This window comes from Ruditapes philippinarum, unplaced genomic scaffold (genome assembly GCF_026571515.1).
Source record: "Ruditapes philippinarum isolate M1 unplaced genomic scaffold, ASM2657151v2 ctg14393_1_1_1_1, whole genome shotgun sequence".
Lineage (NCBI taxonomy): Eukaryota > Metazoa > Mollusca > Bivalvia > Venerida > Veneridae > Ruditapes > Ruditapes philippinarum.
In genome coordinates, this window is record NW_026851602.1 from 2,803 (window position 1) to 30,414 (window position 27,612).

The 27,612-nt window shown below is 31.3% G+C and overlaps 1 protein-coding gene across 1 annotated transcript; it reads right to left on the minus strand.

The window, feature by feature from the left end:
* Positions 1-1,773: 1,773 nt before the first annotated feature.
* On the minus strand, positions 1,774-27,612 carry LOC132757829 (uncharacterized; the record flags this gene model as incomplete). Its single annotated transcript, XM_060749305.1, has 11 exons — positions 26,990-27,612; positions 26,616-26,711; positions 26,174-26,269; positions 25,419-25,475; positions 24,769-25,236; positions 23,740-23,973; positions 23,291-23,372; positions 19,165-19,296; positions 18,399-18,530; positions 16,113-16,395; positions 1,774-2,161 (listed from the first exon to the last, which is right to left on the minus strand). Coding segments are annotated over exons 1-11 (2,587 nt in total), but the record flags the coding sequence as incomplete, so codon positions are not given.

Consider the following 27,612-nt stretch of genomic DNA (forward strand, 5'->3'; position numbering starts at 1 on the left):
TGATGTTTTACCTTCTTTTTTGGTTTGTTTTTGTTGGGAACAGAATTTTTTTTTATTTGTGTTTTTTATGTCGGTCTCTTTTTTTAAGGGATTTTTTGGTTTTTTTGATTTTCACTATCGGAGTTTTGTTTTTGCTTTTAATTTTCGGGTTTTTTCATTTCTGGAAAAGGTTTTGAAGATTTTTTTTTAAATTTCTAACACTTCCAGATGAAATTTTGGTTTTTGCTTTCTTATTTGATTCTTCTTTTTTTTTTAAATTTAATTTTCAATATTTAAATTGCCCTTTTTGTTTTACCCTCCTGCTTTGGAACCATTTCTTTTTTTTAACATAACTTTCCCAAAGTCAAAACCTTTTTTTTTTTCAAGGCCTTCCCAAAAACTCTCTTTTAGCTTTTTTCTTTCTTTCATTTTCGGGGCGGGAAAGGGAGGTTTTTTTAAGATTTTGTCATCTTAAAACGTTTTTTGTTTTTTCCCTCTGTAACATTTTTTTATCTAATTTGCTCATCTTTTTTTTAAATTTAAATTTGTTTTTTTTTTTTTACGAAAACTTTTTCGCTTTTTTTTTTTTTTTTGGGGCTGATTTTAAATAATCCCAAGTGCCCTTTTTTTCCAAAACTTTTTATTTTTTTAGGTTTTTTTTCTGAACTTTAAAAAGGGTTTTTGATGACACCCGAAATTTAAAAATCTCCCTAGATCTTTTCGGGAAGAGTTTTTTATTGAGCTTTCTTCAAACTTTTATTTTTTTATTTAAAACATTTTTTTCGGGGATTTGTTTTTTTAAATTTTTACTTTTTTTACTGTACAATTTTTTCAAATCAAAGAAGCATCAAAATGCATTTTCATATTTTTTAAAATCTTTCAAAAAACTTATTTTCTTCTTTTTCAATATTTTCAGCAACTTTTTTTTCTTTACTTTTGTTTTTTCAGCAGTCATTAGAGGTTTAAATCTTTTCCCTTTCACCCCTTTTATTTTATACTTCTTTATGTTTTTTAACCCCCCCCCTTTCGTTTTTTTAAAAATGTTTCCTTTTACCCCTTAAATTTTTTAACTTTTTCTGTATCTGTCACAGTGGAACCTGTACCTTTCAAAATTTTTTTACAGAAAGGTTTTAAATTCCTTTTGGGAAATTTTTGCCCGAAGTTTCAGCATTATCTCTTTCTGAATCGATTTTTATTTTAACTTTCCCTTTTTTATCTTTTAAAATTTTTTTTTTTTCCTCTCTTTTTTTTTTCAGGAAATTTTTTTTCTTTTTTTATTTTAAACAAAGTTTTCCCAAAAGCCCCAAAATTTAAATTTTTTTTTTCTGTTTTTCCTTTTTGGGAATGTTCCCTTTTAAATGCCATAAACAGTTTTTTTTCACTTGTTTCTTTTTTTAAATAGAACTGGGGCCCCTTTTTTTTTCACACACTTTGGTTTTATTGAAACTTTTTCGAGAAGATTTTTTAAGAAGGGCCAAACAACTTTGAAAATTTCTTTTGGGGTTTTTATAAAATTTTCAGCTTTCCCCAAAACCAATTTTCAAAACATTTTTTGAAATTTTTTAGAGTATTTTTTATTTAAATTTTTCCCTTTTATCTTGAACTGCACCTGACCTTTTAGCATGATCATCTTTAAGTTTCTTCATAGATTGCTTGCAATTTGTCAATGATATTATCAGTACTATATTTCTGTCCGCTAGATTCATATATGTCTTGTTCCTTTATTTACTTCTAATGGTTTTCTTTGTGTATCTAGTTCTGCTAATTTAGGTCAAGGCATTTTATGTGGCTCACCTAAGGCAGGACTTGATCTTTCAGAGTAACTAGCATCTTGTTTCATACTTCTAGACCTAGATATTGAGCTTTCTTGTTTATTATGAGATGATTCAACTTTAAAACTTTTAGATATAAATATAGAAGCATCTTCTTGCTCAGGTTTGCTAGATAGGAATAAAGATGGCAACTCTGAGCTTTCTCCTTTTGCAGTCCTTTCTCGGAGATTTGTAATAGTGTTTTCCTCTTTTTCTTTATATATAGCTATTCTTTCAACTCTTCTTAATTGCTCTTGATCTTCTGTACTATCCAATTTACTATCATCTTTAGTTTCAGCTGGTTCCACAAAATCACTTTTGACTTTCTTTGTTAATGTCCATAGTTCTAAAGATAGTGCTTTTGCATATTTCTGTCAAGTGTATCTTGTGTCTCTACTTTTGATCCTTTTGATCCTTTGGTTTTTATGCCACCGCAGCATGTATGTATGTATGTATGTATGTATGTATGTATGTATGTATGTATGTATGTATGTATGTATGTATGTATGTATGTATGTATGTATGTATGTATGTATGTATGTATGTATGTATGTATGTATGTATGTTTGTATGTATGTATGTATGTATGTATGTATGTATGTATGTATGTATGTATGTATGTATGTATGTATGTATGTATGTATGTATGTATGTATGTATGTATGTATGTATGTATGTATGTATGTATGTATGTATGTATGTATGTATGTATGTATGTATGTATGTATTTATGTATGTATGTATGTATGTATGTATGTATGTATGTATGTATGTATGTATGTATGTATGTATGTATGTATGTATGTATGTATGTATGTATGTATGTATGTATGTATGTATGTATGTATGTATGTATGTATGTATGTATGTTATGTTATGTTATGTTATGTTATGTATGTATGTATGTATGTATGTATGTATGTATGTATGTATGTATGTATGTATGTATGTATGTATGTATGTATGTATGTATGTATGTATGTATGTATGTATGTATGTATGTTTGTATGTGAGTTTTAATGATTATAAAATGAACTTAAAAAATCTTCTTGTGAAAAACCATTAGTCCAATTTAAACCAAACTTGGCAGGATTGATTCTTGGGTAAATGGCTTCCAAAGTTGTTCAAAAAATTTCATTCCATGCAGAAATCTGGTTGCCATGGCAACAAAAAGGAATTATATGAATAAATTAAAAAAATCTTTTTGTACAGATCCAAATAACCTAACGCTTAGATATTTTGCATAAAGCATTGTCCGGTAGACCTCTACCAAGATTGGTCATATTATAGCTCTGGGGTCAAAATTGGCCCCACCCCGGGAGTCATTAATTTTCACTATATGTACATATAGTAAAACTTAAAATACCTTCTTAACTTAAGGTACAAGGCTTAGAGGTTTGATATTTGGTATGTGATATCATCTTTAGCTACTCTTCCAAAGTTGTTCAAATTTTGCCTCTGGTGCCAAAATCAGCCCCGCCCCGAGGGTCATAGGTTTTCCTTATATGTATATAGTCAAAACTTTAAAAAAAAAAAAACTCCTCGAAATTGACAAACGCTAGAGGTTAGCTATTTTGCATGAAACATTGTGTAGTGAACCGCTAGCAAGATTGTTCAAATTATAGCCCTTGGATCAGTTGCCCTGGGGTCATTGATTTTCACTTTGTACATATAGTAAAAAATAAAAAAATCTTATTGTCTGAAGATACAAGGCTTAGAGCTTTAATATTTCTTATATGATATCATCTATAGGTACTCTACCCAAAGATGTTCAAATTTTGCCTCTAGTGTTAAAATAAGCCCCGCCCCGGGTGTCATAGGTTTTCCTTATATGTATATTGTAAAACTTAAAACAACTTCTTCTCTAAATTGACAAAGACTAGAGGTTAGATATTTTGCATGATACCTTGTGTAGTAAACCTGAAGCAAGATTGTACAAATTATTGCCCTGGGGTCAAAACTGACCCCCACCTCCGGGAGTCATTGATTTTCACTATGTACATATAGTAAAAAATTATAAAATCTTCTTGTCTGAAGGCACAAGGCTTAGAGCTTTGATATTTGGTATATATTATCATCTATGAGTCCTCTACTTAAGTTGTTTTAATTATGCCCCTAGTGTTAAAATTGCCCTGCCCAAAAGGCGACAGTTCTTTATATGTATAAAGTCTTCTTCTCTGAATTGACAAAGGCTAGAGGTTAAATATTTGGCATGAGACTTTGCAAAGTAAACCTCTACCAAGATTGTTCAAACTCAAGCCCTGAGGTCAGAATTGGCACCGCGCCGGGGGTCATTGATTTTCACTATGTAAACTAGAAAAAAGTCACCGTCGAGGTTTTTCAGGATTTTTCTCTAAAATGTCTACTTTTCTTGTGGAATCAAATTGTGATTTCTATATGGTAAATTTCTGTTGTTTATTTTCCGTAGCCATTGTCGTAGTATTCTTCATTTGATGATGAACGGGAGAAAGCACGTGTCATGTTTCTAAAATATACATGAGGTTCTCGGGATCGTTTCATGATTACTTTACTAAGCTGGATCTACAAGATGTAACAGTTTCGTTGCAATGCATGAAAGAAAACTTTAAAAAATGAATGATAAGGAACAAGACCATCGAGTCACATGGAGTAGATCTAGAAATTGCACTTACTTTTAAGCTGAATAGAATCCCTATGAATTTTGAAATATATCTTTATAAACGTCATGACAAATTAGCATTCTAAAGATTCCTTCATTGCCAGTTTCTACCCAGTTTTGTAGATCCAAATTTTTACTTAAAAACTCCTGAATGACATAACTCCTATACTTAATGACTTACGATGATCCAGATTTTTTAAACTGTTAGATATCTAATCCGTCTCATTATTAAGCTTTGTTCAATTTGTGGAGTTATCTGGGTTAGCAAATGAAATATGTAACAAATCCCTTTTCAGTAGACCTTAGCTGTCAAGAATCTGGTAAGCCATCATTGCATTCTCTTGGAAGACACTAAGCGGAATATTAGCATAGGAGGGGTTGTTTGTCCACTGGCAGAAATCTGCATTTATTAATGTTACCATGCCCTGATAACATTACATAAGGACTGATAAATGCCTCATTCCTTTTGGTACTATAACTTTATTCTTGAAGGATTCAAGCTTTACCAGAAAATCCTGAACAATTATAAAATGGCGTGCAGGTTCTTGACATTTAGATGCCCTTCTTCGAGACACTTCTCTAATAAGTTAAAGTAATTCGAATCAACTAGCATCTTTGAGTAATAATTGGCCTTAGGCATGTTCAAGAGGATGAGCAACTCTTACCCTAAGCTCACGGTGGTTTTTCAGAAAGCCGTGTCACCTATCTTTCTGATGGTCCTTTACTTCGATTTCCATGCGCTTATCAACCTCCCACGACTGACAATAATCTCTTCTTGCAACATTTTTTAGAAGATAATCTAGAAAGCGGATAGCCTTTTTGATGTCATGGAATGTTGCATTTAATCAGAATTTCTTAATGCACAGGCTTTTAACTACTTCTTCCCCAGATTTTGTTAATATATCCCTTGTTATTTCCATTGATATGGTTCTGTACAGTGGTGCTAAGGAAGGCCTAATTCAGCAGCTGTCTTACGACCTCACAAAATTTAATAAGAAAGTATTGTACTGTTATATAGATTCATGTATAAATTGCGTTTAAATTATTAATGTTATCCAAGTTTAAATTATATATGATGAAAAGGTGTCAATTTTACATATACTGTAGGTAGCCCATGTAAGTCCACAAATACGTTCACTCACTATTATAATTTTGTGATCATAAGGTTGCCATTTGGAAAGGTCCTCTGGAGACATTAGTCATTGCCTGACACACATACTTCGATTGTGCGCATTAAGCAGCATAATGGTTGTGGAACTAGAATATATGTGGGTTATTAACCTAAAGTGCGCAATAAACACGCCTAACATGGTCCAAAATATGCGGATGGTTTCTTCAATCTATATATTAACTCGTAATGCACTTTAAATTAGATTTACTTTTTATCTATTGATTAAGTAGATAAAGGAAGATAAATAGGATCAAAATTATCTAACTTTTTATGAGGAAGAACGGAAAAATATTAAATATTTATAAGATTAAAATAATAAGCAATAATAGTTAGCAGAGTTCTATTTCTACAATAGGACTGATTCAACTGACCTCACGATTAACTAGTAGGGAGATCGAACCGCTACCCTTTCGGAGATATAACAGTCATAATATAGAAGATTACAGTTAATTTTGTTTATTAATCTGTCAAGAAATAGAAATTTTTTGTTGTAAATTATTTATGAAGAGTTGAGTTATTTTTTGTTCATTTTATTTGTAACCAAAGAGATATTTATTATTAGCCTAAATGTGATGAGATAAGGATGTCACGATTACTTTTTTAATATTTTGATACTATGTCACTTTCCCAACTCATCGTCATTTGTTATTAGTGTACATGAACCTGTTGTTCCACACTATATATCTAGTTACTCGTAATCTCGTAGTTGGAATGATGGATGTAGTACCTAATATGGTCCCACCTTTATTGTGGTTGCCACACAAAAATTCAGAAGCAAAACGTGGAAAAGATTCTGTTTTTACCTCATAATAAATTTGCACTCGTGAGGATATATATAGAAGATAAGTTAAAATATAAATTTTCGGACAGAGGTAGGTTTTCCTAATCTACTCTAAATGAATATCTTATATTATAATTTTCAGCTATGTTTCCACCAATTTCAATAATTTCAAGAAACGGGTTCCATTCTCTAATTTACCGTTGTTCAACTACACAATGTTTTCAAATATTATTATCACTATTTGAAAATGTGTTCATAATTCCTAGACACTCGAAATAGAAACTCGTGTTTATGTGACACAAGCTCCTAAAAAATACGAACAAATTTACGATCAATAATAGAAGTAACGCAACAAAAATGCCTCGCGCTTATTATGGATGATTTCAGTTGCGGCATTGACAGAGGGCAATTAGGCATATGTAACATCATACAGATAATTTCAAGCGTTGATATAAACTTGTCTGGATGGCATTTTAAATAATTTTTGTATGTACCCATATTTTGCAAATTAACTGTTAAAATTACACCTTCAATGACATGAATCTATATGACAGTACAATACTTCTTCCATTAATTACATATAACCTTCCTTTTGATTTTATGTTTTTAAACTTTTTTATATATTTTTAAGAAATAATTTCCCTATATATTATCTCGTTATTCAAGACTTCTGCATTGACAGAGGTTGGTTAGGCATATATATAACCTCATACAGATAATTTTAAGCGTTGAGATAAATTTGTCTTCATGGCATTTTAAATAATTTTTGTATGTACCCAGATTTTGTTAAAATTACACCTTCAATTCATATATAATAATAAAACTTTTGATAACATTTAAATAATTTTAAACGCATTTAATGACATGAATCTATATAACAGTACAATACTTCTTCTATTAATTACATATAACCTTCGTTTTGATTTTATGTTTTTAAACTAACGTTATTTTATATATTTTTCAGAAATGATTTTCCCTAATAGATTATCTCTTTAGTTCAGACTTCTGTAAACCCTACTCTTTTAGCTTACAAAAATATGACAATACGCGTATTTTTTCTTCAGCTGGAAAAATATGGTTTAACTTATTGTTTTGTCACTGAATATTTTCAAATTTTTAGGAGGCTAAAATTATTGAGGACGTCACTCCGGTGTTCTCTTTGACATCGATCTCCTATTCATATGAACACAATATGTAATGAGTTTACAAAAGAACATCACAACTTATTGTTGCCTATTGAACGTATATTCTAATTAGTTAATAATATCAAATCACTGCGTATTTCTGGACCATTATTCGTGACTTGAGAGACGGAAAGTTAAATCTGTGTTTACGACCTTCAAGTGTATAGGACTACGTTTGATTGCTCTAACTAGAAAAAAATGTTATCATATTCTTATGATTTACATTTTCCTCGAATTAACGCGAGTCTGTGTTCTCTCATTAGCGAGGGATTTAGTTAAAGTAGACACTGTGGTTACAAGCAAATCAATGCTGAACGTATAAGTGCATCAGTTCTCCTGTCTGTATATTTCTTGTCAGATTTACATGATAATATAGTATTTGTTGGCGATTTCTTGTGAAAGTTGAAACCTTTTTGGAATAGACGTGATACATACTAATGGACAGATTTTAGACAACTACAGAATTGTGTAAATTAAACATTTATTTGCGAAGAACCATTTTTAAATTCTTCCGTTCCACTACGACGCGTTGCGGTATTCAAGATACGCTCTTGATTGAAAAGCTATCTAATCAAATCACTTCATTGCTCTTTTTCTCTTAATAAGAATATAAAATACGACAGTATAATATCATGGTAAGTTAATAAATCTTGTGTGTTAGAAATCTATAATCGGTTATTGAATTTCACTTTAAAATGAGATGTAGTAAATGCTTAGTAAAATATGCCTTTGTGTCATCAAACTTTTGTTCTCATTTTCTTTTAATGATAACATTTAGGCATATTGAATCAGTAATTAAATAAGAATAATCAATTTTCTATAATATGCAAAAGTACAATTTTACGCTAATTGTTGAGGACGAACCCTAAATGACGTCTACTATGAGCGCCGCCATTTGGAATGGACGTCCACGTCAGGTTACAACGTAAAGTCAACGGGATAACTATAATTTATACATTTTATCATATTTACTTACTTTATGAAAAAAATTGAAAAACATGCCTAGGAGATATTGACGTCAGGTTAACATGACATTTAAATGTCTTCTTACAATATATATAAATAAAAATGGAATATTCAAATCGTTGGTGGGACAGAATATTAACTCAACTGCATTGATAGAATCCTACTCTGACCTTGCGCGCTCCCGTCCGCGCGACCGCGGCATATATAAATGAAATCAAGATTTTGTGAAAGGCGACCTTCTCGAGCCCTTTTTAGCGTCATAATAAAAGGCGCACTCATTCCGATGGTAATTGAGAGTGCCTTGATTATTATTAATTAAAATGAAAATGTCGCAATAGGATACAAATTGAATAGCGAACTCGGAGAATTTCGCATGCAAACATTTTCAAATGAAATAACTTTTCCGTCTCTTCGTTTTTTTTTTTTTATCATTTGTATACATATGTATTTATGATGACTGATACCTTAAACATTCCGAAAATCTATTTATAGAGGATCTCCTATCGTAAGTTCCCGTCTCTCCCGCTATTGGACCGATTCACTATACCGGCGAATGTATCACACGTTATTGCCTTCTCTCCCGTTTAATCGTACAGAACAGAACAAAAATTTTTACAGATAAATACTTTTTTCCAAAATTTGATGTTCGTCACTAGTTTGTTCATTAATAAAATAATCAACTCTTCAAATTTATTGATATATAATTATACAAAACATACAATTCGGGAAAAAAACCAACAACAACAACAATTGTATGTTCTTTCATCTAATATAGATAAAAACAATAATATGTACAATAATTTAGAGAAAAACAGGTACATTTTTTGTATTAATATGACACTATCAACTTGAAACATTTTATTTAATCTTATTCGTGTTAAAAAGATCCAGGAATTATCAAAGTTGCAAATGGATATTTTATGAATCATTCAATGATTATAATTTTAAAAAATGATAAGAAAAAACAAATGTACATGTACAATGGTTTAAATAACCAATATTATATATTGGAAGATTTTACCATTAACTTTTATGACTTTAAAGTTACGTGAACTTATAATCTCGGTCAAGTATGACATGAATCTTAAAATTTATTACAATTATAAAAAAAAGTAGTAAACATACAAGTCAATTAAAATAACACATAAAACACAAAAAAGAAGCGAAAACAATATCTCATAAAATCTGTATTTTTTATATAAATTATTGCAAATAAACATTAGGCTCAAAAAATTGATCAACATAATAAACATTCTATTTTTACTAATGTAACTACCCTTAAGAGGTCTTTCTCTAAAAGCCAAAATAACATATAAGACAAGTTCCACAAGTGGTTTGTCATGCGTTACACTCGATGAGTATAATATTTATATACATGTTACTCCGTTGCTATTAATAATCACATCATAAAAAAATAACAAGTAATATTCTAATCTCTTAGCATCCAATCAAATTCATAATACAAGTCTTTCGTCCGTTCATTCTGGTAAAAACCAATAACCATGAAAATTTTAAAGAATTCTTTCATCATTATATCTATACGTATCATCTCTCACTTCTATTCCTTGCTGGACCCTTATGCTTCATCAATGCTTTCTTGTTTTATTGCATAACAAAGATTTAACCACTAATCTTATGATAACAATTAGATAGTCAGGGCATGTATTCATTATGCATTTTAGTATAGAACATATTGCATGATATATATTATCTCTGACAATTTGTTAATTGCCAATTTCACTTCTTAGAACATAACTACATGTATTACTAGAACGTTTCTTAACTGTTGAGAAAATTCTAATTAGATCTTGCATATAGAAATTTCCAGATTATTCAGTTACTGTGACGTAACTAGATATAATTCACTGTTAACTGTTCGAATTTCTAGCTTATATATAAAGTCATTTTTCATACCTTACCTTTTAATTCATCGTACCTTCAATCACATACTTGTATATTCCAACTGATATTTAAGTAATGGAGCTTGATTTAAAATAGATTAAATATTTTGTATTATTTTAGGAATATCTAATGTCTGTATTTAACTCGATTAACTGTCATGTATTTGTCAAACATAAATATATTTAATTTTTCTTAATAATTTTCTGAATAAAATTTTATTTTACAAGTTTTTGCGGCTTTCTTTCGTTACGCCTGCTCGTAAAAGAATTTTGGACTCCTCGGATTTATATAACAGTTTTTTTTACAATTACATTACATTTACTCATCTTTATATCATAGTCTAAGTATGCCTTCAATTCTATTTTTAACACACCACTTAAGGTAAAACAGCGAAGCTTCAGTCTTTATTAAAAGTTTGTTTCCTAACCTTCCCAGAGGTATTAGATTCTCTAAAAAACTGATTGCTGATCTGGCAAAAAAGTATAACTATCAGAATAAAATCCAATGCGTAAACAAGAAATTCAAAATCTCTGATTCATATTTTGTATGAAATATTTGAGAAGAGCACTTTCTCACATTTGTAAAAACACTCTAATTTCGAAATTAAAGATAACAGAGCTTGAACTACAATTAAATTGAACTAAAAAAGCAGTTCGAAAAAGAAGAAAGAAACAGTTGGAAAAAGAAAGAAAAAAAGCAGTTAAAAAAGAAAACAAATTGGAAAAGAATGGGAAGAAACAATTAGAAAAAAAAGAAGAAGAAGAATTTCAGTTAAAAATGAGATAAAAATCATAGAGAGAGCAAATTAGGTTTGAACAAATAGAATACAAAATTGATGTCACTAAAGATATTAGCTTCCACCTTCAAGGAAAAAGAATGATAAGCTATTCTTCATTAAAAGCGTGCTGAAAACTTTAAAATGCCAAGAGAGCACTGACAATACTTTTACAGAAGCGTCTTAATTGTAAAGCTCGTAAATCTTACACAACTACTATTGAACAAACTCAAATAGATAAGGTAAAAGATTATTTGAAAGTTGATATTAGTACCAAGGCTTACAAGCAAAAATCAGAAATTCTAAGAAAGAAATTGGTCAAACCCACGATATTGCAGAGAAAGAAACCAACTTTATCGTGGTGTTATCTAAGAAAATTAATAAAAATCATGAAAATCTCAGACAGCTCATGTGTTGAAGAGTTTAAATTTTTTCACTTGCATGTTTAAATCTTCTTAATGAAACATAGAACTTTATAAGAAGCTGCCCGTCTAGCTGATGATATTCTTTACCCACAAGTCTCATTAAAAATAAAGTAATGTCCAACCCTGACATAATCCAATCATTCGTAATTTATCTGGCACATCTAGTAGTCAATATCCCAACCAAATCATCTGATGAACATAAAGTCATAGTCCCTTATCTCATCTTACATGCAATTGCAAGAAACTGGACATCTTATCTCGGAGCTACCTTAAAATAGCAACAGCAACGTTATGAGCCAAAAAATATGAAAAAACAATATCAACAAGGAAAGCCGGCGTTCAATGAACGCAACCCCATATACCAATCAACAAGAACCAATGCAAGGAGCCATTGACCACCAAACATAAAAAGACAGCCAAACGACACGTAATCATTAAATGATAAATATTTGTAACTGATTAGAATTCAAAGAAATACATAATAGGCCCACAAAGGACAGGAACCGAATGCGTTAATCAAAGAAATAAAAACTAGATGGCAATGGGAAATACTTACCGTATAGACGAAAAAGCAACAATACACAAGAAGTGTCACCAAACATATGAAACAACAAGACTACATGCTGACGACACATGGGCGCTTGAACGCAGCAGAAAAATGACTCTGGAGTGCTAAAACCGGTTATATGGTCACCAAACCTCGCTCTCCCCACTAGTCCTATAAACGAGACAGTGAAATAATATGAATACCCCGCTCAAGGTGAATATTCAACATTGTCATGTTACAAAAGTTCAATAAGGTTAAAAACCTAAAATATCAGTATAACATATAAAAGTAAACCCAACATAACAATAATATTCAATGTACCTAAAGGCAAAGACAGAGCAACAAGAATCACCTACAAGGCCCGCAAGCACAGAGACGAAACATTAAGACCAATTCATCCCCAAGGCTTACGAACATCCATCATAGAGTCTCCCAACTTGGTTCGTCAGATGCAATCAAAAGTGAAAGCGTAGGTCCAACTTGTAAAAAAGTTTTGACACTAAACTGCAATAGTCAAAATGATATCATAACCTCTTTAATAAAAAACGTTTAATGATTTTATAAAAAACACAGCAGAATAATAATACAGACAAACTACAGTTCTACACTCAATCTAACCTCAGTCTGTATGGTTAACAATGCAATTTTGAAATCATATAACCCAAGTCTATTCTATTAATGAGATTTATGAACCATTCCTTTCGATGTTCGGTGTCACTATCTATACTTCCCACCTACTCCTTAAAATTTTAAGAACCAGGAGCTTCTCAATCTCTATATTTCAATACAACTGCCTTTTCTGAAAACTCTTCGATCTATTCCTTATTCGGAATAGAGTGGTTTTTCTAATGTCCCTCTTCATAATATTGTATTTGTCCTCAGATTGTAACTGGGCCGTTGCTTGTAGGTATAATACGTTTCTTACAATTTAAAGGTTCATTTATTAGCTAGGTAGACTTAACTGGATAAAGTAGTGTAAAATCCACTTGAACTGACACTACTTGTGTGGATCAGACACCTATCCCTACTTGGCAGAAATTTCTGACATTACCCCTCATGTGCACTTTACTCACTTATGGCTAAACCATTCAAGAGACAATTATGTCAGATATTTGACTGATACTGTTATAGGTCAGCTTTTTGATAATAATAATTTATTCTTCACTTCTACTCCCTGAACCAGACAGATTTTCAATATCTACTTTCTACACCAATCATCTAAATCAATCAACACCTGTCAAGGACACAGCTTATCCAGGAACACAAAATATCCCTGAGATTTCAGTCCTTTTTGAATTTCAAAGGCCTTTATGAAATAAGCTTTACAATTCCCTGTTATAATTGAAAAGAATGGATTTTAATTAGGAAATGGCGAGCGCCATTATCCTGCTGAAGAAGAGTGGACTGCTTAATCACCAAATTTTTCCCATAAAATCATATCTCAGAAATATTAAACTTGCGCTCATGACCACCCAAGCAGGTCATTATGTGTGAAAAAACCTACCATAAAATTCTCATATCATTATTGGCCTGCCTTATAAGAAATGTATCTAGTACTGTAAATCTGTCATACTGTCAAGTTTGAAACCTAACCAACCAATACCTGAGCTCATACAGCCTATTCCTCAATTGAAACCTTTAAGTAGATATATTATTGACTGTGTAGGGTCCATTACCAAAAAGTAAATCAGGTTCTCAGTATTATTAACTATTATGTGTGCTTCTACGCGCTTCCCTGAAGCTATTCCTTTTAAAAATATAAAGCCAAAAAACTATGTCAAGGCTCTGGTGATATTTCACCATGTTGTTACCAAACCTAGTACAGCTATCAGGTCAAACTTTATGCTATTTATCCACAGTCATCACATGGGAATTACTCAAATATGTCTTCAGCCATCACCTGAAAGTAAGGCTTAGAAAGATTTCACACTCTGAAAAATATATAATTCATTATGTTTTGAACTGAAAAAAAGACTGGAAGGGCATCCATTCTTGTATTTGCTTAAGTAATTGTTCAGGAATCTCTTCCTCAGTCCTTTTGAATTTGTATCTCACACTTCCGAGACCCTTCAAACTTCTTAAAGAGAAATTCCTGTCTGAAAATGACATGTCTTAAATTTCAGGTATATGATTCAGATTTTCAAGTGTTGACTAATGCATGTGAATATCTATCTTAATTTAAAATCAACCAAAGAAAAATGAATCAAGTATATTGAGAAGCTCAGGAAAAGTTTAACTAGTATAGAACTTCTCTTTTACCTATACCTGGGAAAACAATTACAGGCAAGATTATACTTGGTCCTTTATACTATTAAAAAATGTCAACCTAAATTATATTATCATATACTTCTGGGAGGCAAAAGCAAAAACAAATGGGCCACATAATATAATATTAAAGAATATTTTGACAGAGATAGCACAATAGAAAACCTATATCTGTTGTAAAGTCTGTCCACAAAATCAATGTTAGTTGAATCTAATAGTTATGAAAGTTTTTGAAAAGGCTGATCCTGTTCAGCAAAGCTTGAAAATTCTGACATTCTGAAAAATCTGATGAAAAACTTGCTCACTTAGAACCGTCGAAACGAGTTGAACTAAAACAGCTTATTTATGAATAAGAACACTTATTTCCTGATATTCCCACACGGACTGATAAAATACACCATGACGTCATTCTTGAAAACTCTGAACCAATAAAAAACCATCCATATAGAACAAATCTTGTAAAACAAAAGTACCTTAGACAAGAAGTTCAGTATTTGTTGGATAATGACTTTATTGAACCAAGTCAAACCAGTTGCAGCTCTCCATGTATTCTTGTACCGAATCAAACGGAACATAAAAAATGTGTACAGATTATCGTAAAGTGAACTCCTATACCAAGAATTGATGACTGTATTGACAAAATTGAAAAAGCAAAGTATGTTACAAAGTTTGATCTTCTAAAAGGATTTTGGCAAGTTCCACTTACTGATAGAGCTAAAGAAATATCAGCTTTTGTAACACCAGACGGTTTGTATCAATATAAAGTCATGCCATTTGGTATGAAAAATTCACCAGCAACTTTTCAGAGGCTTATAAACATGGTAATATCTGACTTTAAGGATGTGACGCATACATTGATGACCAATCATACTTGAGTAAGAGAACATTTCAAAAATTAAAGAGCATTCGTTCAACCACTATATGCTAAAATGACCATTAATCTTTGCAAAACGTGAATTTTCATCAATGTTTAATATTTAGACATTAGTACAGGGATGGAATTTAAACCAATATAAAGCAGTCAAACATCTCTGAATTTCCTTGCCACTTGAAAGACAACGATGCGATTTCTTGATAGGCATTATTATCGTAAATTTTTAATAACTTCGGATGCAGAACCATTTACAATTTGCGAGGTCAAATATCCATTTAACATCTTAACCATACTTAAAGAGTGCCCATCTCTTTGCACGGATTTAATAAAACTTTATCTTATTCTGTAATCTAGGAATAGGCTGCTGGAAGGTATTATCCAAGACAAAACACAATTGGGGTGGAACCGTTTGTTACTTCTAAAAAGATAAAAACAGCAGAAAATACTCTACTATAGAATAAAGGCCTTCTGTATTCTGCTATCATGCTTTGATGTTTATCTACCGCTTCAAAGTCCGTTTTTCATTTAACCTTCACGCTGTATCATTATCAGCATTCTTTTAGATCAAAATTCACTATTCGATATCTAATTCATCGTTTTTGTGTTTGCTGATCTAACATGGAAGGTGCTTTATCCATGTAAACCCTATCCCTGTCAGATTTTTGTGAAGAAACACTACTTACTGATTCAGACCTAGATTTTTCATTCCTGTCTTTATCCACTTTGAATTCTGTCGCGAAACTTTGCGAATGAACTTTATCAGATTGCCTTTGTTCATGAATCTTGGCTCATGCCAATCGGAGTCTTTCTGGTTTCTGACACTGAGCCAGTATATCATCATAGTCTAATGTTGGATCATTCGAATCGGCACCTCTGCCTTGATCCTGTGCCTTTCCTTTTTTCGAATTTGCATGGCGAAAATGGAATAACCATTCACCAGGACTCATCTCCCGTTGCTTTTCACTATAGGCCGATGAGTCTTTAACATTTGACCTTGATCTATGAATTTCCTTGAAACTTGACCTTGAATATTCCTCATGATAAGAACTTCCACGTGGAAAACTCTTATCACTTTCTCTATGGTAAGTTACGCTCCAGGACTTGTTCCTTTTCTTGCTTCGGACGATTATCCATTTTCCCCAGTATGTGTTCTGCTAGGCCTTATAACGAGAACTCACTGTTCTCTGTCTTCTTTTGTAGCTATGTTTAAATGCAGCTGAACATGAACCTGAAATCACAGACAATAAATCTCTTAGTCTCTTTCACAACATTATCCAATACTGTGTCATCATCTCCTAAAGCCAATGATTATTTTTTACTTATTGAGTTTTATTCTCTGAAAAAAAAACAGAACTGTACAAAATGTAGTTTTTTCTTAAATATTTTGTATAAGGTCAGATATTTTATTTAACAATAGAGGCGTCCATTGATGAGTGGTTCATGTTGTAGACTTCAAACCACTTGCCACTCACTGTTGTGGGTTCCAAATAGGGACTTTGGATTCTTTCATGTGAAGAAGCTATCCGGCCAGGTTATTGAACGTTAGTGATTTTACTCAGGTGCCCGTTTGTGCCTGAAATAATACACTTGAAAGGTACACTCCTCAAAAAAGTGAAAGCCCCAAGCCTTACGTTTTGCATGTAAAACTCCATCCCTCATAACAAATTATTCAATGCTCAGTTAAAGCACTTAAGTTATCGTATAAGTAATGAAATAAATATGACTGTTAAAAATATTGATCTTCAAATTCTGTATAATTCTCTTAAAAACATAAATCACAAAATTTATAAAGAATATGTTCTACTCATAAATAAATGTTACAACTCCTGAGTGAGTATAACCTTTATGCTATTATAATAAATAAAACAGATAAATCTTTTTTTACGAATTTGAAATACTGGAGGATTCTTTCCCGATTATTTTTAATTATATATAAACCTAACATTGTTAACCTTTGCTCGTAAAATATCTTAAATTGACTTGTTTATCTTTTAATCTGGATTTTAAATTTGAGTAAAATTTCAAAATATGTTTGTTTGTTCGGTTTTATGATGCACAAATACAATTTATCCCGTCAGGGGCAAGTCGTTGTTTCCTTAAGCAAGAAACTTTACACTCATTGCTCAGTACTGGTTGGTTCCAGGAACGAATTCGAAAGTGTGTCTATAAGCTTATAGCTTCCTACACAATCGAACTAAAATAAATTCTGTATAAGCCAAATACAATTTAGGTCATATGGCGCTTCAACAAAAAAAAATAAAAAAGTAAATAAAAAAATAAAAAAAAATTTTGGATATCCTTGGGTGTTACAAACTTTTACTATTAATAACCTTGACCTTGAAGGTTGAACACCAGGGGTCAAAACCACCTCACCTGCTGGATAGAGTCCAGTAATTCAAATTCATTTAGTCATCTCTTACGATCACGCATGGATAAACGATGGCTACAATTCTGGTGCCTCAACCCTTAACGGCACCCCCCCCCCCCCCAGCCACAAGGGGAAAATATTACTGACTTAATAGAAAAGGAAACACTCCAGACCATTTTCAGACAGCAATAATAAGCTAGTGGCCACAATGATTTGCCTTTCCCAAACAACTTGTAACAAGTATGAATCCAACCCAAGCCCAGCGTGTATATGCACAAAATCTTACTTCACGCTACAATGATTTTTTCAATCAACTTAAGGAAATAAGGGTGAGGAAATGGGGTTTACATTGAATTCTTAGCTCTTCAATTTAAAATATGGAAATTCTGAGTGGAAATCCAAATGTATTCAGCATGTTTAGTGACTGAAAGATAAATACCGGAAATAAGTATTCCGGTTGAAATGATAATAACAGAATTTTATGTTTTTAAATTATTAGCCAAAAGTCCAATACCACACTCCAAAATGCAATAACTGGTATGTGATTTGCTGTAACCATTTATTCCTCTATTGTTATGCAAATCTCATAACAAAATGTCAATTACCATATGCCTCTGATACATATAACTGATATTTCAACAAAAAGCTGTTCTTACATAAATAAGATAAGATTGATTGTTTATAAAGAAGGAAATGTAAAAATATGGTATACCTGTCGTCTGCACTCCGGGATATTTCGGATGAGTGACTACTGGAAAAGTCCGAGGACCCTTGCCTCAGTCTACGTCTATCAAACTGAGCATCAGCATGGGCTTGTTTTTTGACAACATCTCGGTCACTGGTACTGAAAATATACAAAAGAAATTAACTATTATATCATAGTATAACATTATGTCTAACTAAAATCGAAAAGTTGATAATTTAATCATTATAAGCTAAAATTGAAATTACAACAAAGAATAAACTTGAAAAGTGTTTTTGTTAATGAAGAAACTATAGTATATAAGAAATTAAAAAAATGCAAAAAAGCAAGAACCGGTTGAACCGGGTGGTGCTCCCCGAATAGGTTTTGGACAAGTATACCTCTTGTAGTGTCAGAGTTATGTCCCGGAAAAAGGCTCATAGTGTGAAAATGAACAAAGGTCAATAACTCCAAAATAAGGCAAGGCAAAATTATGGTTCTTTTGCACTGCACATCTATCGAATGAGATATATCTACCTTTAACGTGTCTTGTTAATATGTATCATATTTTCAGAACTATGTCCTGGACAATAATCAAAGTGTTATAATGAAAAAAATGACATTAACTCCAAAATTAAGCAAGTCAGAGTTACTGTAATTTTGCACTGCACATCTATTTAATGAGATCTATCTACCTACAAAGTTTCTTGTTAAATAAAACCAAAAGCTGTTCCTACATTAATAATAAGATGAGATTGATTGTTTACGAAGTAGCAAATGTAAAAATAAAATATACCTGTCATCTGTACTCCCGGATTTCTCGGAAGAGTGACTACTGGAGGAATCGGAGGAACCTTGCCTCTGTCTACGTTTATCAAACGGAGCATCAGAATGGGCTTGTTTGTTGGCAACATCTCGGTCACTGGTACTGAAAATATACAAAAGAAATTAACTATGATATCATAGTATAACATTATGTCTAACTAAAATTGAAAAGTTGATAAGTCCTAAAAAAGTTAAACAGTTAAATGTGTCTATTTGAATCTTTCAGGACAGATTGATTCAGGGCAATTTCAGCAGGTTAGGTCAACACTTTTGACAATAAAGGCTATAAAGTGAATTATTAATAAAAGCAACACTAAGACAAATCTGCTTTATGTAAAGTCAGCCTCAATATAAGTCAAGTTTGTCAAAAAAAGTCAAACCTTGATCGTTGAACCTTTATCCGTCACATAAGCTGCCTGGAAAAGTCATTATGGTCCTTGAATATGTTAAGTGTTTCAATTAAAGTATTTCAAAGTGGATCAAACTTTAAAGGCTAATTTGATTATTTTTTCATATATTAACATGTAGGATAGTGCCTTTTATCTCATTTTGACAATGAGTACTATTCAGTGAAACTAGTTTCAAATGTGTGTTGTCATGATATTTGCAGCTTATTTATAAAAGTACACATTTCCATGATCTGAATCAGCAAGTGTTTTTTTTTTTTTTTTTAATAATTACATTATGTGTGTAATATAGCATATTCACTTAGCTTAAGTGCCGGAAGTGTGTAAATATATCATGTACAGTTTTTTGCAGACTCATTCATTTTGAAATTATTACTATTATCATTATTATTATATGTCCATCAGAATCTATCAGTAACAATTACTTGATAAAAAGAGATGGGCAATCTTTGTATAGTTTAAGCAGTTTTTTTTATATGTTATCACTTACAGAAATTTGTTATTATCAATTATTGGTCAATCACCATTGAAATAGTCAATATTTTTAAACATATATCTAATTACATGAACGAAAACAATAGCATAATGTCACTCTAAAACCTACATGATAACATATTCGTTGCATCAAATGATTTACTCTATAATAAAAAAACCCCACTTTCTTATCATCATTGATTTCAAATCAGAAGAGAAATTGAAATTTGGTTTGGTTTTATCTCAGTGCAGCTTTGATCAATTAACATTCAGCACTTCCAAAACTTCAGACATGCTCAATTTTAATTTCAGGAACCTCTCCCCTCTCTATACATATAAAATCTCAAACGCTCAGTTTATGTTTGATTTTGTGTATTTTACAAACATCCTGCAAGATGGAAATTTCTAACGTCACAAAAATTCTGATAAATGTCTACAGGGAATTATATATCAAAACTCAGTAACTTACTAAAATTTGCAAAATAATTTTGGACTGTATCAAAGCTTATTCTACAGAAAGAGACTGATGGCATATTGGCTGAGGTATCAGTATTTCAAACCCAGGCAGTGTTAATTCAAACCATACTTTGGTCACAATATTCTATGCTTTCTTGTGTTGCTTCAGTAGTTTGTTACAGGAAGCTGCCTGGAAATTAAATGTTTCAAATAATGTCCCGAAACCTTTCAAAACTATTATTATCACGGATTAAACACCCAAAGAAATTAGGGGCCAGCAGCTTGGAGTTAAAACAACCTAAACCACTTTGAATCCTTTAAATATTTTTTTTGTTGTTGTTTTGGTTTTTGCTATGACATTGTCATTAGGTCAAACTTAACTACTTCCACTGCTGACTAAGTTTAATGGAATTGTCCAGTTTTGAATGTGGAACAGTCCATTTAAAATATAAGGAATTTCAATGTCAAAATGCAAGCAGGAAACATATTTTAGAAAGAATATTGATACTAAACTGTTAAACTGCTTACATTGTGTATTGGATTTTCCAAGCTTTAAATGATGTAGAACAGTCCATTGAAAATTTAGGGATTTCAATATCAAAATGCACAAAAGTAAGCTTCCAACAGTATAGAGCCTACAAGAGTGCATAGAAGCACAAACTGGCCTTAGTCTATGCTGATGGCTAAGGCTTCCACTCTCAGTTGTAACATGTTACAGTTTTGATAAATAACAGTAAAATTCCTTGTCCATAAATTATTAAATCATTATAAGCTAAAATTGAAAGTACAACAAAGAATTAACTTGAAAAGTTGTTTTGTTAATGGAGAAATTTCAGTATATAATGAAATAAAAAAAAATGCAAAAAAAACAAGAACCGGTTGAACCGGGTGATGCTCCACGAATAGGTTTTGGACACAAAAAAGTATACCTCTTGTAGTGTCAAAGTTATGTCCCGGAAAAAGGTTCATAGTGTAAAAATTTAATAAAGGGCAATAACTCCAAAATAAGGCAAAGCAAAGTTATGGTTCTTTTGCACTGCACTTGTATCGAATGAGCTCTATCTACCTACAACGTGTCTTATTAATATGTATTATACTTTCAGAACTATGTCCTAGACAATGTTCAAAGTGTTAACATGAACAAAGGGTATTAACTCCAAAATTAAGCAAGACAGAGTTACTGTAATATTACACTGTACATCTATTTAATGAGATTTATCTACCTACAAAGTCTCTTGCTTGTTGATACCTCTTTCAGTTTCAGTTTCAGAGCTAACCGGACAAAGTTCAAAGCGTAAAATTTCACAAAGGGCAATAACTCAAAAATTTGGCAAGACAGAGTTACAATTCTTTTCAACTGCATTTCTACCCAATTACCCGATGAGATATATCTACCAACAAGATTCATGTTGATTTATCTTTTAGTTTTAGAGTTATGTCCTGGACAAAGTTCAAAGTATAAAAATGAAGAAAGGGCAATAACTCGAAATTAGGCAAGGCAGAGTTACTTTTTTGCACTGCACTTCTACTTTATGCGATATATCTACTCAAAACGTTTCATGTTGATAACTCTTACAGTTTTAGAGTTATGTCCCGAGCAAAATTCAAAGTGTAAAAATGAACAAAGTGCAATAACTCCAAAATAGGCAAAACAGAATTACGATTTTTGCACTTTACTTTTACTCAATGAGATCTATCTACCTACAAAGTTTCATGTTGATATCTCTTATAGTTTTAGAGTTGTATTACGGACAATGTTCATAGTATAAAAATAAAAAGGGGCAATAACTCCATAATAAGGCAAAACAGAGTTACGGTTTTTTTTGTACTGCACAACGACTAAATGAGAATTATATACCTACAAAGTTTCATGTTGATACCTCTTATAATTTCTCATAAAAGTTATGTTCCGGACCAGAATAGCCGACGGCCGGACGGACGGATGTTCTAACGAGGCTACTCTATTGTGCTCTCTATTGTTCTTTTTAGTCACAAAAAAGAAAATAGCCAAATGAAAGCATTATGGAATGAATGACATCAAAGAGAAAGAACAGTAACATAATTATTGTCCGTCTGCCACATTATAATTGTTCCATTAGAGAGGACAGACAAAGCGGCGACTTAATGCTCATCCTTAGGTGAGCATAAAAATGCTTCATCTGTCACTCAGAACATTTTGTTACAAGTAGATACGAATATAAAGATATATATTAGCGCCTATCGTCTGACATTTAACCAAATCTGTATATTTATAAACAAATAATATCTAGTACATGTATTACAATTGTTTTTATCAACATTGGAATACATAGTTCATTCTCTCGTTTTATTAGTATTACCAAACTTATAAACAACATAGTAATGTTTTATTGTAAGGCCTATAATAAAATAGTGTTTGTTTCCACTCTGGCTACCTACCCACAAAAAATCACAGCTGCCTAATTTTTGCAAGGATGTTTTTTAATAAACATGGAAGCAGAGAGTGTTAATGATAATCACATTTTTGTATCTGTCTCATGTTTTCTTTAATTGTTAATATACAAACTGGTATATATTTTGAATAAAACTAAATGATAGTGTACTAATCTTAAACTGATGCTTCACATTCTAAATTTATATGAACTCCATATAATTTTGATAGAAACATTTTCGATAAATGAAATAAATATTTTATTGACCTATCTACCCTTCCAAAACTGGCATGAGTTGCGGGAGGGGAGACAAATATAATTTTAAAGCTTGCTTAAGAGACACACTTACCTACATGTAGATACTTTGTCTAGTTTTTCTTCCGATGTTACTGTTTTAGATTCATCATCACTTGTATGAGCGGTGTTCGATTCTGAAAGTAAAAAAGAAATTTCAATATTTTTTTTACAAAATAAGTAATAGATTAAAGTAAAAATATTTAGTCAGAACCATTACTATACAAGTGGTATTTCCAAAACTTCAGTAATTTGATCGGTACATATTTTCATTACACAGAGAAGCTTACACACATTGTACTAGTGTGTTGGTAACAAAGTCGTGAACGTATCAATAGATATTTTTGACAAAATTTAATTTATTGCATAACATACATGATTAAAGTATTTATAACTAATTAAATGTAATCAAATGTGACTAGTATTTCACAAAAGTAAGAAACTTTATCAATAGTTATCATCAAATGATTATTTAATACTAAATAAACTGCACTAAATACTGACCAATGTTTTGCAGCGACTGTTTTAACTTTTTCAAATTGATAGAGGACGTTATTTCTATATTATCACCAACTATTGTTGACAGAATTCTAGAAATGTTTAGAAGATGGGAATTTATATCCCCCTCCTGGAATAATTTCCATACATGTTCAATACTTCTTATATTTCTACTACGGACGGGCAGAGTTACAGTCCTGTTTCGTGGTTTACAAGACCCTGTCGCTACCTGATTTTGCGCTGAAATGTTGAAATTAATAACATAATGTTACATCTATCTAAATAGTCAACAAGCATAGTGTATACATTGTATTTTTTATTCTTAAAGTTTTATGTGTTTTAAATGATATTTGTTTCTATTCTGACCTAGTTTGAAGTTGTCTATTGAAAGTGCTATTTAATTAAATAATTATCTTAAAAGCATATTATGCCTCAGAAACAAATTAATTTTTACTTCTTTTGAAAGACCAAACATGAATTTTCTAATGTTTAAATAATATGGTTTTAGAGAATATTAGATGTTTGTTACGTGAAGAAACTAGCATTAGATATGAAATGATTTGCCATAATTGTAGAAAAATGTAAACAAAGTAGTATATTGACTTCCATACAAAATACTAATTTACTATAACTGTATTAAACGCTAAAAGCCACAGATGAAAAACATGGCTCGGGTATTTAGCCAGAAACTAATAAATGTACATCAAAATTAAAAGTCTTTTGGGAAATAAAAGATAAAAGCATTTCTAAGGCATAATGGACTTTTAGTGATACTTTATCAGCTTTTAAAAATAAATCATTCCACGTTTACCTGAATTAATATTTACAAATTACGTTATTATAGTGAACATGGGACCAGATGTAAAACTGACATGATCATATTTAAAATCAAATTTTCTTAACATTCTCATTATTGAGCGAAATAACGTTCTAAATGCATTCATACTTCAACAATCCTTTTATGACAGTTAAAGGAAAATCAATATTTGTTTTGTTGCAACAAACATAAAACTCTACCACAGAAGATAAACTTACTTAGATTGTTCTTGATTCGCTGCAAACTATGAGCTGAAACCACCACTGTAAGAAATACTGATATTTCTGTCTGTTTTCTCAAGGCGGTTGTTATGTCTTGAATGCGCTGATCGAATACCTTACTCTCTAGATATTCTAGAAGTCCAAGTAGACCTGTGTATGATTTACACCTTACCACGAATCGAATACAGCATTTGTCTGCAGGGAGAATTGTAGTGCCCGATTGCTTATATACATCAATCATCAGTTCCATTACGGCAAGTGTCAATTCTTTATCATTTGGACAAAGTTTCTTAGCCTGTAGATATCTTTGCACGCGTCCCCGAACATGTTCCTCATTAATTGTTTTAGGTTCAGGTGCACTGTTGACTTCTCGAAGAAGTTCGTTTATTTTCTGAACAAGCATATCCTCAGCAGAAGAAGCAGTATCATCATTTTTGCTTTGGGCATGTAATTTTGTTTCAACATCTTAAGAAAGAAAACAAACAAAATGTTCATAAAATCAATGTTTTTACTATAGATTGTTTTACATGTATGATTGTTTCAGAAAAGTTAATCTGATTAAAAGGCAAAAGTAGAACATGTACAGGTAATTAAAATGTAAACCTGAGAAATTTTTAAAAAAGGATATTCACTTGTTAATATATTACCTTCTTGAATATCTGTATTGCCATTAGTACTTGCTTCAGCTTTTCTTTTCAGCAACACTAAAAATCAGGTTTCAGAATAAAAATACCATTCCATAATGAATAATGATACTCAATATCATAAGTGAAGATATTTCTTGATAAAATAACTATGATTTTTTTATTCTTTTATTGCATCATTAGTGTTAACATTGTTTAACATATTAACACGCTGTAATTGTAATTGGTTGTCTGAGAATTATTATTATATTTTATTTATCTGAAGTCATTCTATCAAACCAGTTTTTTTTTTACAAATACAATTTTTTGCTGGCAAGTAGCAAGAGGTATATTAGGAAAAAAGCTCCAAAAATTCCAAATCCATTATTTTGTGTATCTAAAATTTTTCTTTAGCTCGCAGGAGTCTAATGTAAAACATTGTAAAATACAAGAGATTTGTTTTATTACAATAGAAAATGAGATAATGAGAACAAATAACAAGATTAATTGATAAGTGTAATTTTTTGAAAAACTTGCTTTTACATTTTATTGATAAATATACTTGGTTTAGTTTTTATTTTTATGGTTGCGTCAATTAAATCAAAATTTAAATTGCCTTATATAAACTATATAAACCAGAGTAATCTTGTAATGTATCTTTTTCAATCACCATTTAGTTAAAAACATTATTATTATGCACACGGCCTTCACAAATAAATAGATAAAATAATGGCATTTTTGTAATAATCTGCTTTAAAACATGAGCATTAAAATGTTACCCTTTAGCATTTGTCTTAATTCATCTTGTCTCATTTCCATTTTGCAGAAATAGCTACGGTTCTCTTCAGCCAATTCCTTTTGTTGCACATTCGTAACTAAACGCATGCAATTTAAGTGATAGAATCCATTTTATAACTATTTTTTTAAAATTTATTTAAGTCCTGTTTTAACAATTAAACATGATTACATACATGTTTTAAGTTCTTAACATACACATTGCATAAAGTAGCAATTTCACAAGAGGCTATGTGAGTATCGTTTGATATATAGGGGCAAGTTTCAATTATCGTTAAAAGTGTATTACCTATCAATTTTAACTTGCTTCAATCGCCAATTATCTAAAAAAAATGATTATAATGGACTGAGCTTTCATAACTAAATAGATAAAGTAATGGCATATTTTAAATAATCCGCTTTTAAACATGAGCAATAAAATGTTACCTTCTACTTTTTGTCTTATTTCGTCTTGACTCTGCTCCATTTGGCACAAACGATGATGGTTCTCCTCAGCCAATTCCTTTTGTTGCACAGTCGTACCTAGAAAAATAAAATCGATTTTATAGCTGTTTCGTGTGGTAACTTAACTATTTAATGTGAGTATATTTTGATATATAGAGACAAGTTCCATTTATCTTTAAAAGTTTATGACGTTTCAATTTGTACTTATATAATTAACTGTGAACTAATTAGTTCAGACTTTCGGTTTTTCAAATCATCATTTCGTCACATAAAATATCATTACACAAAAAGTCTACTTTTTCACAAAAATATGTTGTTATTTTAGAAATTTAGATGAAAAACTTATTTATTTTAACCTTGTATCTTCTTGATTTCTTTGCATATGTCATCTAATTTAATACTGTTGGCACCAAAGTCAGCTTTAATTAATGTCAAGAGTTCGGTTTGAAATTCTTTGAAGTCATCCAATGTTGAAGATATTTCTATAGGCCCAGACTTGGTTGATTTAATTAACTTTTGACATTCGTCATGGTATTGGCGATCAATTCTTGACGAGAACTTTAGAAGAACGATTATCAGATCACTTCTATATTCATTATATTCACCTTCAGATAATGCAAGTGATGCACTGTGTCCTTGAATTTCATTTCTAAAATCGCGAAGAATCCTTATATCAGCTCGTTCTTTAGAAGTAAGGCTGCTTCTAAATATATTCAGAATTACTAAACACAATAGTGATGTATCCCAGTTATCTAGGTCATCATTGACAGGTCCTGCTGATGGAAATATGCGATCGTATTGACTGTCATTCCGTATTAGTTGACGAAGTTTGCCACTATTGTTCAACAGAATTTGTGATAATGGTTTTCCAACGTTTTGGGCTTCACGTTTTAAAATCCCTTTCAACACCAATGGTCCTCCTTTTCCCAACAACAGAATATACCTCAAATACCTTTCGTTGTCTGAAGTTGCCATAGCT